At 36.6% G+C, this 16,720-nt stretch overlaps 1 protein-coding gene across 1 annotated transcript; it reads left to right on the top strand.

Annotated features, from left to right (window-relative positions):
• Positions 1-1,043: 1,043 nt before the first annotated feature.
• Positions 1,044-1,576, top strand: LOC120423784 (uncharacterized). The gene has a single exon (XM_039587702.2). It carries the CDS (start codon positions 1,077-1,079, stop codon positions 1,533-1,535), a length of 459 nt encoding a protein of 152 aa, XP_039443636.1. The 5' UTR covers positions 1,044-1,076; the 3' UTR covers positions 1,536-1,576.
• The last annotated feature ends 15,144 nt before the right edge of the window (positions 1,577-16,720 follow it).

Raw genomic sequence — 16,720 nt, 5'->3', positions numbered from 1 at the left:
GATTTTATTTAAACTGCATGTCACAATTAGATTAAAAAAAATATCATGTGGACCATGTACTCACCAAAAAAAAGTGAAAATTTAATGTAAACGGAACATTTTATAACCAAAACACACACAAATATGTTGATTCGGTTGAAATCCAAAATTCATAAATGTGACTTAAAGTTGAGCATAAACCCAACCAATTACACTTTTCTGTAGTGATTTATATACTCAATGGGCCTAGAAACATTTCTCAAAAAAGAATTCATCAAAATAATGATCTGAATATCAAATACATTGCGGTTTTTGGGAAAAGGGTGTGCAGTTTTATCAGAAAATCTCCCAAATTTTCAATAAAACCTTTATAACTTTTTTCCCTTATTTTCCATCACTTTGCGTGCTTCAGGAAAAATGTTCCTTGCATAATTTCCCATAAGAAATTATATGATCTGAACCATAAATCATGCCCATGTAGACTTATAACAATACTAAAGAAATAGACGAAATTTCGCCCCATAGGAAAAAAGTTCAAAAACTTCAAATGAGAATAACTTTGATTTTTCCCGACCAAAGATTTTCGTTCGCCCCGCAAATGAACGGGGATGTTCCACACTTTCATATGTATATGACAGTTTTCTTGCTATTTCTCAAAAAATACTACCCCCCTGAAAAAGACGCCGTGAGGAAATAGTAGAGTTATTAGGTGTTGATTTATTGTACTTATTATTTGTTAATGAAATGACTCCTTATTCGAATTCAGCAGCCAAAACTTTAAGGTGAGGTTATCCATAATTTTCAAATAAAGTTGATCACAACTCTGAAATTTACTTCAGTTTGAAATTTGGCACTTTATCCTCAATACAACTCAATTATTTCAAGTTCTGCATCTGCGTCTGCTGAAGTATCTTTGCTTTCCTCGACATTACCGCAAAATAAGAAACCATTTTAACGGAAAGGGTCATAATTTTGTGGAGTGCATCTACAAACCACGTGGGCCTGGTTTTTCTTGGCTTTTCCCAAAACAATTAAAATAATTTCTTCTTGAATCATAGCAGTCATCCAAAACCAATCTCAGCCTCGTTAAACCCAAAATGTCAACGCCGGGAAAAGTCCACCTTTCCAAGCCTCCGATCGACATCCTCGACGAGCAATTCGCCCAGTATCTGCAACTGGCCCAGCAGCTGCTATCTATGCTGCGGTCCCCCCAGGATCGTCAGATCGCGTCCAAGTATATCCGGCGATGCTGTCCGAAAAGTGGCGTCACGCGCTTCGTCCACTACAAGCGCAACCGGAACGAGTTTTTCCGGTACTTCCTGAAGGTGCTCCAAAGCGCGGTGGAAACGCAAGGTCACGTCGTGCAGGTCGACGATGAAGTTCCGGTCGGGGCGGACGGAGAGCGGACCAAGGAGTCGTGCAACTGGTCCGACGACCGCCGGACGTACGTCGCAACCAAGGTGATCCCGAATTATGCGACGCTGGTGTACATGGCCGTTTGCGATGATCCGGAGCTGGGTTGGGATAACGGCGGGTTTGGGGCGTACGAGTTTTGAGAGCCGCTGTTGGCAGATATTTATATATTTTGTATTGTTCAGTAAAAAAAAATATTCAAAATTAAAAAAGGTTTTTTCTCTAGATTATTACAAAGAACAGTTGTTTTGAAAATTTACGTGTAAATTTTTTTTTAATTAATAATTCATGCTTTTAAACAATTACTCTCAATATGTTACGAAATAATTCTGCTACATTTTTATGAAAGTAAAAGCCAACAACCTCTCCATGAGGAAGTTAAAGAAAGCTCACTGTCACATTTATGTCGCTACGGCTACATTTGAATGCCGAAATGTGCATAGTGCTTAAATGTATATGTGTGTGATTTTCAGTACAAACTATAGACTCAAACATGTGTCCAGTCCACGTCAACCAGATGTGTCATAAATCATGGTCACTTTTTTCTTTCTCTCTTTCCGCACGGAATAAACGCGCTCCAAAAGCTGCCTCGAGAGCAGACGGGCATAATAAAGATCGCAACCTTCATCACGTTTTTAGTAAAAAGTGCTTTTCTGAGCATAGTATATGAGAAGAATAAAACTCTTAAGATTTAGCCACTAACGAGCCCTGAAAGTCCTCATCGATCTGTGAAGTTCTGTCCGACCAACTCGATCCTCACATTCTTGAAAGCTTTTGGCGTGCGAAAGAACACTCGCCGCCGCCGCCGCTCGCTCTATTCTCATCTCTTTCGCACGGACACCAAAGTGTTTGCCATATTTGGCGACTCTGAACCCAACTAAGGTCAACCGGCTGAACTCCCCCCCGGGGGCAACTCCGCACAGCTTCAGTCCGCATACCCTTCCACACCAGCCAAAGAGTCACGAAAAGCCATCGAATCTCTTTCAATATGAACAACAACAGAGAACAGCACAGAAAAAAATAAGAATTCTCGTTAAATTCACAACAGAAAATGTTTAAATTTTATTTATTAAGCATAGTTCATTGCATTATTATTTATTTTGAATGTCCATAATATTTTTGGCGAAGTTATTGAATTACATTACAGAATTGATATTTGAAATAAACAAAATGTCCACACAGCAACAAACATTGAACAAATCATACGTACCTTAAAATCATGGTACTTTTTTCATATTGTTATACATGTTTACCTACATCTATTGGGGTTTCAAATGATCATGTTCAAAACTATTGATAGGTTTATCTGATCCTTAACATTAATGATGACAATGAGACAGGTCAGTTATGTGTAAATTTTGAAGGTGTAATTTTGGAAAGTTTAATATTAGGGGAAATATACCCATTTTAAGCCTAATAAGCGGTCTTGTTTGAATGATGCTGGATAATCTGGAGTGTTCCTTGAAATTCAGTAAAACCAAGTACACCAACGAGTAGAGCAACTTTTTGTGAACATTTCTGTTTATTTTCACTTTGATTAAAAGTTATGCTATTCCTTTTACAAGCATTTTAAAAAAATATTTCAAAAACGCATTCTAATCAGTCGCTTAGTTCTTTTTTTCTTCCAACGCTCATTTGGGTCTGCTTCGTGCTGCCAAAATTGATGAAATTTTGAGCGAACACTCACGAAAAGTAGCATTTATAGAGAAAGTTTCCTGGCAACACCACAAGCGCTGCTGGTGGTGGTGGTGGCCACCCTTTGTTCTTTATTTGCCATCGCTTCTCGCTCGGTTTAATTCAGCCTTCGATTGGAATGGATATTCAAAATTGAAACGTCAAACGACTTAGCGCGTTTGTTTTTTTATGGCACTTGCTAATTATTTACATGTTTCGGGATTATTTTTCAAGTGAGTGACTAACTAATGTGCAAAAGAACATGTTGCCGGTAATTGGAAGCAATTTTATATCTTAGGCGCTTTGAAAACGTTAGCGCATGTGAAAAGATATTGATGGCGACTTTCGTTAAGCATTCAACCTCTGATCTTGCGTGTGGATGTGTGTGCCACCAAAATGATGAGAAATGGTCTCGCAAAATAGAAATTATGATCAAAAGTGCATTAAATTTGATCTTTTTGGCCAGTAAATTGCATAAATTTGCGTGCTTACTTGAGGCGGTGCTGTTGCTGGTAAGTTCATAGCCTAAATAGTATTTTTGGAGCTTTAATCGAGCATCAAACTCTTCATATGACGAAGATATGTGTTTGATTTGAAAGGGTATATTTCCCCTACCTCTGTAATGACATTACATCAGAAAAATGGTAAAATTACACATTTTCAGAAGTTAAATTACATATTTTTCTGGGACAATTTTTTTTTTGATAGAATTCGTTTGTTTCTATGAGACAAATGTGAAATCACACAAACTTATGACAAATCGGGCGAGTTTTCCGGTGAAAATATTTTCGGGACTGAATAACCAAGTCTCAAATCGCCAAAAATGGCCAAAATCTCTGATTTTTAATCATTTTTATTTTTAAACCCGCCGTAACTTCATAAGGATTGGACATAGGACAACGGTCAGTAAGGAGACTTGTATGGTAAATTGTCTGGAGAATCGATTTCCACTATCTGGTTTGAAAATTTCAACGTTTCAAAATAATTGTTATGGTAAACGATTTTTGTATTTTTTTAGGAGAGGTTCACCATCCTAAATTTTGCGTGAGTCTTTTTGTAACATCTTAGGCTATTTTCACAAAAAAATTGAACGAAGAAAAATCGTGGGCTCAACTTCAAATTTGACATCTAAATCTTTAAAAAACAAAAAAAATCACATGGAAGTGGCTTGTTTTTTTTTGTTTTAATATATTTTTTTAGAAAGCCCGTCATATTTCCTACAAGTATACCTTTGGCCACTTTTTAATACGATGCACCGGCTTCGAGTTGCAGCAATATTTAAATTACGAAACACAAACATATTTAAGACACTTACGAAGTTACGAAGTTGACTTTTTAGCTGTCGGCCACCTTGCTAGTACCAACCACTAGTGTCTTCCTTTTATCTACAAGGACTTCGCCGCCCTGGGCTCCTAAGTGTATGAAAGTATGGCACGGAGCGACGGCACCGAATACCCATATTTACACAAAGAATTTTAGAGCGCCCGCCGTGGGATTCGAACCGGCGACCTCTGGATTCTTGAGTCCAGTGCGCGGTCCGATTGATCCACACGGGCGGGCAAATTACGCCCTTCTCAAATTACATTATCGATTGCAGCTGGCGCCATATACACTAAAATGCTGGCGCCTTATACACTAAAATGGCATATATAAGCGTAGTATAACATGTCTACATAGTTTCATTGAAATCGGAGAGGATTGGGTACAACCGATTCCCTATTTGACATGGAATTGCTTTGTAGATAAATTGTTGACACCAGCAAGAATGTAACTTTTTTGCAACTTTGTTTTTTCATCTAACAAAAACATATTTTTTGCCATTTTGAGTAAACTAATAATAAAATGATTGATAAATGAATTAACAAAAAGTTTTTAAACTGGCAAAGACTGTTTCTTTTGCAATGAGCATTTTCATGCAAGTTTTCCTTTGAATTGCATTCGTCATCTCACAGCAAAAAATCTGATGGTAAAATCGCATGCAAAAGTATGCACATCCCCTTCGTCAAAATAAACACTTAATATTACACACTGCATGTACAATTTTTGCAAACACAAAAAAAAAGTTGCAACCGACGGGATTCAATCCCAGCACCAATAGTAAGGACTGGCGCCTTAGCCCACTCGGCCATCAGACCGATGAAAAGCTGTAAGGATAAACGCATACATGAGCTTGACATTTCGGTCAAGTAGGTTTCCCATACTGATGGGCTACATATTTCAGGGTGTAAAATCACATAAAATTGCATAAAATAAAGCAATATTTATTTTACACTCAGGCCTTTTACATGCAGCTGGATTACTACTTTTTAGCTGTGTCAACATTCCCATTTTGGATCATTAGCATCAAGTATGGAAAATTATGCCAAAAACGTGTTTCACTTTTCCAGAGAACCGCACACAGTAGGAAAAAAAATCACAGACAATCATGTTTAGAGTGTACGAAAACGGCTTCAACCGCACGGGGCCAGTTGACATTTCAAGATCATTCCTTTTTCCAAGCAGCACCACCACGATCTTAAGCGACTCCCTTCCGCCACCTTCCGCTCCTTTGCTAACTCTCGTTCCGGTTTCGATCAGATCACGTGTTAAGAAGTTTCCGAACACAAAAAAAATCCCAAACAGTCATGCGGATCTAGTCTATTATATATTAATAAAAGTTACCTAACCTTCCAAAATACCCCTCAAGTGTCGAGATTCGATCGAGTTACAGTTCCGAGAACGAGCAACTCTCAAACTCAACGTTGCAAAGTGAGTTGTATACGGAATTATTGGCAGCGGCCCAGGCAAGTGCGTGCTTCCCTGTTGGAGCTGATAATATTTCGGTTCACCTTGGATTCGGAAGTGACCGTCAACAACCCCACAGCACAGGTCCCGTCGATTACGAAGAAGGTGGCATTCGCCGAACGGCAAGCGGCTTTGCCAATTCTGCGAGGCTAGTCACAGTGGGAGATAAGAGAGGAGGAACTCCGATTGAATTCGCAACGCACGACACGGTAGTGTGCGTTCGAATACACTCAAAAGTTATTCTAGGGTATGGTGTCCTGTTTTTGAAAGAAGTAAGAAGTAAGAAGTAAGAAGTAAGAAGTAAAAAGTTAGAAGTAAGAAGTAAGAAGTAAGAAGTAAGAAGTAAGAAGTAAGAAGTAAGAAGTAAGAAGTAAGAAGTAAGAAGTAAGAAGTAAGAAGTAAGAAGTAAGAAGTAAGAAGTAAGAAGTAAGAAGTAAGAAGTAAGAAGTAAGAAGTAAGAAGTAAGAAGTAAGAAGTAAGAAGTAAGAAGTAAGAAGTAAGAAGTAAGAAGTAAGAAGTAAGAAGTAAGAAGTAAGAAGTAAGAAGTAAGAAGTAAGAAGTAAGAAGTAAGAAGTAAGAAGTAAGAAGTAAGAAGTAAGAAGTAAGAAGTAAGAAGTAAGAAGTAAGAAGTAAGAAGTAAGAAGTAAGAAGTAAGAAGTAAGAAGTAAGAAGTAAGAAGTAAGAAGTAAGAAGTAAGAAGTAAGAAGTAAGAAGTAAGAAGTAAGAAGTAAGAAGTAAGAAGTAAGAAGTAAGAAGTAAGAAGTAAGAAGTAAGAAGTAAGAAAGTAAGAAGTAAGAAGTAAGAAGTAAGAAGTAAGAAGCAAGAAGTAAGAAGTAAGAAGTAAGAAGTTAGAAATAAGAAGTAAGAAGTAAGAAGTAAGAAGTAAGAAGTAAGAAGTAAGAAGTAAGAAGTAAGAAGTAAGAAGTAAGAAGTAAGAAGTAAGAAGTAAGAAGTAAGAAGTAAGAAGTAAGAAGTAAGAAGTAAGAAGTAAGAAGTAAGAAGTAAGAAGTAAGAAGTAAGAAGTAAGAAGTAAGAAGTAAGAAGTAAGAAGTAAGAAGTAAGAAGTAAGAAGTAAGAAGTAAGAAGTAAGAAGTAAGAAGTAAGAAGTAAGAAGTAAGAAGTAAGAAGTAAGAAGTAAGAAGTAAGAAGTAAGAAGTAAGAAGTAAGAAGTAAGAAGTAAGAAGTAAGAAGTAAGAAGTAAGAAGTAAGAAGTAAGAAGTAAGAAGTAAGAAGTAAGAAGTAAGAAGTAAGAAGTAAGAAGTAAGAAGTAAGAAGTAAGAAGTAAGAAGTAAGAAGTAAGAAGTAAGAAGTAATAAGTAAGAAGTAAGAAGTAAGAAGTAAGAAGTAATAAATTTAAAATCAATTTAAATTGCACATTACCCAACAGGACAAACATAGCTCCACTGATACTTAAACGCAAAAATTATTCAAACCTGCGCATGTGTTTGCGCGTCTGCGTAAAAAGTACTCATGCGCACCAGACCGAAGGTGACTAAACTTGACTTGGCTTGACTCTTTGCTGGCCCGTTGCTGCTGATCGGCCGACAAACACGTTTTCCGCGGCCCAGCACTTTCCCTTTCGTGCGAACCTCTGCGTCTCTGATCCCGCTCGACTGTGCTCGACAACATTACTTATCTGCTCCATACACGTTTACTGCTTGAGTGCACTCAACTACACACGCAAACGTAAATGAAGAAAGAAACTTTGGAAAACTCAGCAGCGCCTCTAGTTGTTCAATGGAGAACTTCTCGGAAAGCTTTAATATTTTGCAGGGAGCTTCCATTTAAAAAGCTACGAAAATTTGATTGTTTTAGTTTAGTGAAGAAACCTCTTTATTTAACAACAACTGTTCAAAATTCGTTTTCGCTATTCCGAGCCAACATTACATCAACTTTCCAATTGTAGCGTATTGCAAGGATGTGCCAAAAACGTGTAGGTTGCATAACCAGCGGGCGCATTCTAGGCTCAAATGATTTTTTCATATTTTTTTTTCATTATCACACCAACCTACGTTGCCGTTACACGTCACGTTGTCGCTTGAGCGCGAACAAAAAAACTGATTGGTTTGTTAAAAATTTCAAGCCAAACCTTCAAAACTTGTAAGCAAAAAATATCACAAAACGTGTTTTGCAATTATGAAGCTCTGGCCGACAAGCCAACATCTCAAAATTTGAATGAAAAATGTATTTTAAAATGCATCTTACATTAGTTCAGTTGTTTTGCAATCACTTGTTTTCAAAAAATGTAAGTTTTGATGAAAACAAAAATTTTAGCAAAAAAAAACTTTTTGCGGTGCTGTACATCGAAAATATTCAAACATTCAATAGATTTTTGAGCAAACAAAAACTTAAAATAAAATGTGTAGCAGCCTATGGTACTGTCTAAAACTGTTTTTAATGAGGAGGACAAACACTTTAAATAAAATTACAAATGTTCAGAGCTGTTTAAAAATGACTAAACATTGGCGGATAGCGTCTAAATTGATTTATTTTTTACGAGTACAGTGAAATCTCTTTTTACGCAGTGGCGTTACGCTTTTTATTTCGTCGATTTCTCTGAAACGACGCAACATATTTGCAATCTTTTTAATGCAATTTGTAGGTTTTGTTCAGCTCTACTAAATGCTTTTTGAAGCTTGCAAAAATATTGGGTAGTTGAAGAGCAATCTACGAAACAAAAAGCGTAACGCCACTGCGTAAAAAGAGGTTTCTCTGTATAGTATATGGGTAATTCTCTACCAACTCACACGAAATCGGGAAAAGTTGCCCCGACCCCTCTTCGATTTGCGTGAAACTTTGTCCTAAGGGGTAACTTTTGTCCCTGATCACGAATCCGAGGTCCGTTTTTTGATATTTGGTGACGGAGGGGCGGTACGACCCCTTCCATTTTTGAACATGCGAAAAAAGAGGTGTTTTTCAATAATTTGCAGCCTGAAACGGTGATGAGATAGAAATTTGGTGTCAAGGGGACTTTTATGTAAAATTAGACGCCCGATTTGATGGCGTTCTCAGAATTCCGAAAAAAACGTATTTTTCATCGAAAAAAAACACTAAAAAAGTTTTAAAAATTCTCCCATTTTCCGTTACTTGACTGTAAAATTTTTTGGAACATGTCAATTTATGGGAAATTTAATGTACTTTTCGAATCTACATTGACCCAGAAGGGTCATTTTTTCATTAAGAACAAAATTTTTCATTTTAAAATTTCGTGTTTTTTTCTAACTTTGCAGGGTTATTTTTTAGAGTGTAACAATGTTCTACAAAGTTGTAGAACAGACAATTACAAAAATTTTGATATATAGACATAAGGGGTTTGCTTATAAACATCACGAGTTATCGTGATTTTACGGAAAAAAGTTTTGGGAGGGACAAAAATTACCCCTTAGGACAAAGTTTCACGCAAATCGAAGAGGGGTCGGGGCAACTGCTGTGTGAGTTGGTAGAGAATTACCCATATTAATATTAATAACATTTTTAACAGGAAAAATATTTGACGAATATGTAACAAATTGTAACAATAGAATCAAAATTATCTTATTTATTCGAAAAAAAAAATTCCAAACCCTATGTTATACCTAGAGTCTTAACAATTAAAAACATCAAAAAATTTGGTTGTGAATCAGTAGTTTATCCTTAGAAAAATGCTGAAAATTAGCCAACTCTGATTCCACGTCACAAGAATATCTCTCGGGTGAGTTTTCAAAAAGCCGTTAGAGCCACCGTAACCTCCGGCACTAATTTTCGTTTTTCTTCAAATTGAAACAATATTTCATTTGTTTTGAGTTAATGGCATAGCAATCTCAAGCATTTTTGAAATTGTTTTTTCGTAAGTAGGTCGAGTACCGATGCAAAAAGGGCTTTGTTTACCTATGGCTCTTGCGTCCGTTTGAAAACTAATCCGAGATCTCGACTCCATAAACCCTGACAGATGTGGCTGATTCAAATATTGTTTGAAATCTATATCCCTGAACTCTTATCAAGGCCATGCCTTAGTGTGGTGCTAAATAATTAACCCTGTTTGATTGACCCCGCCATTTTTTAACGAATTTTGAACATTCAAAAAGCATTGCAAAACAGAACTCTTAAATTTTCAGCAATTTCCCACGAAAACAGCATGATTCTAAAAAAAGTTGTCCGATCGGGCTCAAAATTTTCCTGGGGGTTCATTGGTCGAAATAATAACACCCGTATTTTTTTGTTTGGCCATTAGGGTGACCTACCCCATGTTATGGTGGTCCGAAAAATTGTCATTTTAGTCGATTTTCGCAAAAATCACATTTTTCATAAAATCATAACTCCGCACCATTTCAACCGATTTTAGCAGTCTTGGACGCAAACGAAAGGAAAAATAGTTAAAAATTTCAAATATCTGGTCTAACATTTGAAAAGGTCGAGTGAACACTTAAAATGCTTTTTTGAAGGCCTCGGGACCAAAAATCCTATGCCTGAAAGTATTTTTATCAGATTCCTCGGAAAATTTTTCATAGCATATTAAAAAACTGGCGAAGTTATGTTTTCAATATTCCAAGATACGATTTTTGAAACTAAAGTGCTCCGTTTGGGCTCAAAATTGGATTGGGGGTTCCTTGTCAAATTAATCAGATCCTTTTTTTTTGTTTGTTTGGCCATTAGAGTAGTACAAAAAATTGCAATTTTTGATAATTTTAACAAAAACAATTTTCACACGACCTTTTTCAAATACCTAATTGTGGAAACTTTTCTGCTTTTCTGACTTTTCTGCTTTTAAAGTAAACAAATATCAATTTACTTTTGTATTCCGTAGAGCTAAATTTGGTTTAAACGGCGTGGAGTTATGATTTTAGGAAATGGTAGTAGCGAAAAATATAACATTTTCTAGAAATTTGCACTTGTTTGACGGACTAGAGGAATGTTTATTTAAAAATGTTAAGATCCAAATGGCTACTTTCGACATCTGGAATTCATGGATTTAGTATAAATAAAACATGCAAAATTACAAATAGCAAAAATCTGCATAAGTATAAATAAACAAAGCTGACAAATCACTTATCAGCAAATTTTAATCTTTCAAGTTAACAGACAATCTAAAAATACCGGCTTAAATTTGCTGATTCTCTCATCAGATTTCCATTAGACTCAAGCACAGTCCTCATTCTCGTTCTGTCTTCCCAGCTAACAACGTCCTGATGAAGTGGGCGTGGTCTTGTCACACCAAGCAGCAGCAACAGTCGGCGGCCTCTTCTTTCTTTGCGCATCCGAGCGCGCGCGCTGAGCCAAAATGTGTTAAATATCATTTGCCCGATTTGATGGGACAATTTTTCACTTTCACACTTTGCGCTCGCCCTCTTGCTTTTTCTCTGCCGTCGCGACGGTTCTCTCGTAGTCCTTTCGATCATCACCCACATGTGTTCCATTCCCAAAGCAGACCTTCGTTTTCCCGAAAAAAAAAGTTTGTTTTGCTCAACTGCCAACGAGAGCGATAAATTCAGCTCAAATTATACTCGCACTAAACTTAGTCGCTATATAACCGTGGCGTGGCGTTTGTGGCGGCAATTAAGCGTACCGGCGGTTGAGCAAGTTAATCCATCCAGACTTAGCCGTAAGGATCCCAATCCTTTTCTGCTCGCGTGCTTCATATGAGTTTTTTTTTTCAAGTTAATTTGATACTTGGGTTGCCCCTAAATGTGACAATATTTTGTAAATATGACGCCTTTTTATAACTGGTGCATTTGGTTCAGCGGTTGGATTTTAATTACTGTGGCAGTGAGATGGTGTTGAATTTACATTCTCTGCACTCATGTTGCAACTAATGAGGACGCATGTGGGAATCATATTTTGAATTTATTAAGACACTCCGAGTTATTTTAGTGTTTTTGACGATTTATTTTAACTCGGAAAATTTCGTGATTGAGTTTGAAAACTGTAGAATTCCTTAGTTCAGTTCAGCTACGATTTTTTTTTAATTTTCACGAAATCTCTGTCCAACTCGTTTTAGTTCGATATTCGTCCCGATTTCTACCTCACAAAAAAAACTTGGACAATTTCTGAATTCATTTTTTTTATTTAATTATTTTTAAGTATCGTTAGCGGAGATTAAAAAGGGGCTCCACGCATTTATTTGCGTCGAACATTCTACGTTCATTTGTTTCCCGAAATATTAAAAAGTACTGTGTTGCTTTTAATCTGAAATTATGCACAATCTTATTCGTTAGATCATTGATTTTTTGCGATTTAATCGGAAATTAGGCACAATCTTATTCGTTAGATAAGGTGACATTAAGCCTAAAAAAACTAAAACTATATGCCAATCAGCGATGAAATAATCTTCATCTAAAGAAAATCATTGGACGTTCATCAAGAGAAAAAATCCGAAGGGAGCGAAGAAAGATCGGTAAAAGGAATCTAAAAAAATCATCATCTTGATTGTTCGGCGGAACATCATATTCACTACTACACTTGCAAGTGTAACGTCACAGACGAAAAACGACCTGTCACCAGGGTTGTTAAAATATCAAAATATCAGCTCTCAGCAACTACAATTATCCCGCCTGAATATTCATGCCTCAAATACAACTGCTCATCTCTCTTCATTGAAACTCTCAGCGCCGAACATAGCCGAACACGTTTTCGTGTTTACCCACTCGCGATTGACATTTTCCTTTTCTCTCTCATTCCCGCTTCCACGATCATGCTACCGCAACAGCGTTTAACCACAAAAGCCGCCACAAAACCAATTTCGCAAACGCAGTTTAACGGGACGTCATGCGTGGTCGGCTCCTAATCGCCATCTCGCGTTTTCTCATTGCAGTTTTCGGAGAGATTGAGAGACTCAGCGGTGAGAGCGCATAGTCGAGGAAAAGGGGAGGAGTGATAGAGAGAGAATGACATCGCTGGGAATCACGAGACACAAGAAGAGATCTCACAAGCTATAGTGACGGCCGCTGTACTCTCGGATATTTTGGTGCAGAGATAATCTATTGATAGCTTTTCTATCACTCATTTGCAACACTGCCTGTCACATTTTGTAGATCAACAATGTGTGTAAATAATGTGTAATAAATATTTTTAAGTGGACTGACAAGGAAATTCACAGCAAAAAATCCGATGGTAAAATCGCATGCAAAAGCATGCACATCACCTTTGTGAGCAAAAGCATGTAATATTGTATGAGAATACGTGTACACAAAAAGCATGTACAAAAGAAAAATAAATAAATTTTGCACACTCCAAAAATAAGAGGTGAGAGTCATATCCAGATTACCAAGTCCACGCCCCAAACGTCTCGGCTATATCACCGTCTTGTAAAAACTGTGTTCAACGCCGATGTAGCAGTAGGTGTCCCGTACGTCGTATACTGAATTAACTGTATACGATGTATGGGAAACGTACAGCTACATCGGTGTTGATCCATCTTATTTCACAGCGGCGAGATAGCCGAGATGGTTGGGGTGCGGACTTGATAATCTGGATATGACTCTCACCAGATTGATGTTATTTTTGGGGTGGTCAAAATTAAATTATTTTTCTTTTGTACATGCTTTTTGTGTACACGTTTTCTCATACAATATTACATGCTTTTGCTCACAAAGGTGATGTGCATGCTTTTGCATGCGATTTTACACAGAAATTTTTTACTGTGTTCACAAAAAATCATCAGCAGATTTATTTTCTTGGAGAATTTCGGGACCAATATTCTGTTGCGTGATTTGCCTTCTCTCTCTCTTTCGCGGGTGAAGAAAATTCGCTAGCGAAATTTATTTTTTTGCGATTATTCCATCCCTGATCCCAATACAAAACTATGATCAAACACATTTACTTAAATTGTAAGGTGGAGTCATGTGACATGCTGTACTAACGTTCTTTTGGTTTATTCCATTGGCCAAATATATTTTTCCTAAATATGAACCAGTTTTATGCAGCATAACTACTGGAAAACTAAAACATGGCCCTTGTGATCATTTTAGCAAGATTGGTACAGATTCAGCGATTATTTATCCAAACAAAAATTATTATTTATTCAAACAAAAATCAAATCAACAAAGAACAAAAATTCTTAATCAATGCCAAAATGATAGAATGGAACTAGCACATTCTGTTGAGAAAAAAATGTAAAAACTTTCATCTCGGATAGGGTTTTCTTTCAATAGAGTTTTGCACTAATATCCTTTTTTCCTCTTATTGCAAAGAATAAGTCTTTTTATTAACGTAGATGTTATTCTAGAGTTCAACTAGTTGATTTAAATGTTGAAAGGGGTAATTTTCTAAAAAAAAAATCCATTTGACTTCGCATCCCGGATAAACGAAAACTATATAAATTCTAGTGAGGACCTTAAAACAACCTTATGAGTTATGGTCACCATTTGTAATAATGTTATTTGGCGGACCTTGATAACTATTTGTCAAATGGTCACCATAAGTAATAGAGTTATTTTAATGTTTGTAATGGTAAACAATTTTCTTGATGACTTTAAAAAACTATTTGCAGATGTTTACTCAAATGGTTACCCTAAATCATAAGGTGATTTTTAAGTTCAAATGGTTCATATTGATTCACGATTACCATATAGAAACATTAAATAGCCATTTGAAAAATAGTTCGAATTTGCAAAAAGCGTTTACCAAATTTGCCTAAATTTTGTTTTCAAATGAAAGAATCAAACTTTTTTTGTCTGTAGCTTCATGAGGGGTTGGGTTTGTGCTGGAGTCGGATTTGGGCAACTTCCGGAACAAGATTTTGTCTGACTAAGTTGCCGGAAAAGTGTACGATCTACTCAACGATGGTGGGGCTGATAAAAGCGAAGAATTACAACTTTGGCGGAGAGTTTGTGAACCATATGGTAAAGGCATTCACTATACGGTGAAGTGTTCGTCGTGCAGCTGCACCAGTAGTTTCAAGTTATGTGGACATCATTTGGCTTACTTGGCCCTGGATTTTACCCACATTTTAGCTGCCAAAGAAAGGCAATCCGAAGTTTACCAATTTTAATTGACAGAATCTAAACCAACAAAAAGAGAAAACAAACTGAGGAGCTCAAGAACAAAAAGGCTCGAAAATGTCGGTTCCTTTTGATGCGCTACAATTCCTTTGAGTTTCGTTGACGATTCAATTTTAAGCATATCATGTTTGTGATAATTGTTACTTTATTTCAATTGTATGAGCGAATCATTTTTCAACAGTTGATAATTTTGGATTTACGGCATATTTGCGAGAGCAGGTAACGAGCGTAGCGAGAGAAGAGAAACGAAAGAGCGCGCCAGGCAGAGTATTATTACTTTGCTTTGCGCGCTCTCTCGTTTCTCTTCTCTCGCTATGCTCGTTACCTGCACTCGTTGGGGTTTGTTCAAATATTACGTCCAGTGATTTTCGGGATTTTAGACCCCCCCCCCTCCCCCCTGTCACGCACTTTTCCTATACCTTTAACATGGGCTGTCACAAACCCCAGACCCCCCCCCCCTCCCCCTATTCATGGACGTAATTTTTGAACGAACCCTTGCAGGCTGGCGCAGGCAAAAACAGTCTGAAGTGAAACGTTTGTGCGGCTGGTTGTTGTCTACGTTTTGTGCGCAGGTATAATTTTCAAACAAATCATTTGATTTACCAGATACTTTGTTTACATTTTTCTTGTTGATCATTTCAGCGCCGTGGAGAACTTGAAACAACGGAACAGCTGGTGCTGGAGGATTTGGCGGCAGCCGACCGACAAAACAAAATCGAAGCGAACGCACGATTGGCATTAATCAAGAAAATCATTTGAATCATCAGATAAGTACACATATTTGAATGTTACATTCTACTCGATACTTTGTGATTTTTTTTTCTTTTTTTTCAGGTTTGGACGACTTTGGCAGTATGATCAACCGAACAGAATCGGCAATCAACTAGAATTAAAGCCAAAAAAGTTTTAATATTATTGTTGTGAACCATCCGTCAAAAAGTGAACAATTCTGTAAAAAATAGGTAGGTAAAAATTGCTAGAAAAACTATTAAATAACCATGTGAAAACTATTTCTAAAATAGTAGCGCTCGGTAAAAACAGCAAGAAAAACCCTAAAAAACCATTTACGAACCATTTGTAAAACAGTAGCAGCAAGGTTGAAAATTGTAAGAAAAACCTTAAAATACCATTTAAAAACCATTTCTGAAACAGTAAAAACCGGAGGAAAAAGGTCGCTTCCACGCGAAAATTAACTTTATTTTTACCATTACACAAATGGTAATCTGACGAAACGTTGTTCGGAGATTTTTAAGGTTACCGTTGCTAACCACCCTCATCTCAGATGGTCGAACTTTATGAAAAAGGGTTGGGTACCATTTCCGATATAGTATTTTTAAGGTTTTCCTACCATTTTCCAAATAGTGGTTACGATCTCTGAAATGGTGAGAAAACCATTTAACAAAAAGTTTTTTTAAGGTTCTCGTTTATGCGGGATACGCATTGAAATCATTCGTTTTGAGAAATGATTTATCAACAAATATATTTTGGGTTGTTTATCAAACGGTATACTCAAATATCATTTATATCCACAGCCCTGTTCGCATAAATGTTCCATATGGGGCGTCCAATTTTCCCGGGTTTTGAATTTCCCGGGAAACGGAAATTTTTTTTTGAAATCCCGGGAAAATTTTGAAAAGCGATAAAATCTATGTTTTCATTATATTTGAGAGGTTTTTCAAGCTTAAAATCATAGAATTAGTTCAATAGAATTAATAAGTGATAATCTACACTTGAATCTAAACAAAAACGACAGTTTTTAGGTAGCTAAAAAGCAATTGAAAATGTTTTTTTATTCTTTGTTGTGCATTGGATTTTCAACAAACCACTGTTTTTTAAGTCAAATGTGATTCCAATTAAAAACTAAATTATAAATATATTTCATGTATTTTTTTAAA

The sequence above is a fragment of the Culex pipiens genome, chromosome 3 (assembly GCF_016801865.2).
Source record: "Culex pipiens pallens isolate TS chromosome 3, TS_CPP_V2, whole genome shotgun sequence".
Taxonomy (NCBI): domain Eukaryota; kingdom Metazoa; phylum Arthropoda; class Insecta; order Diptera; family Culicidae; genus Culex; species Culex pipiens.
This window is presented reverse-complemented; position numbering and strand designations above follow the sequence as displayed.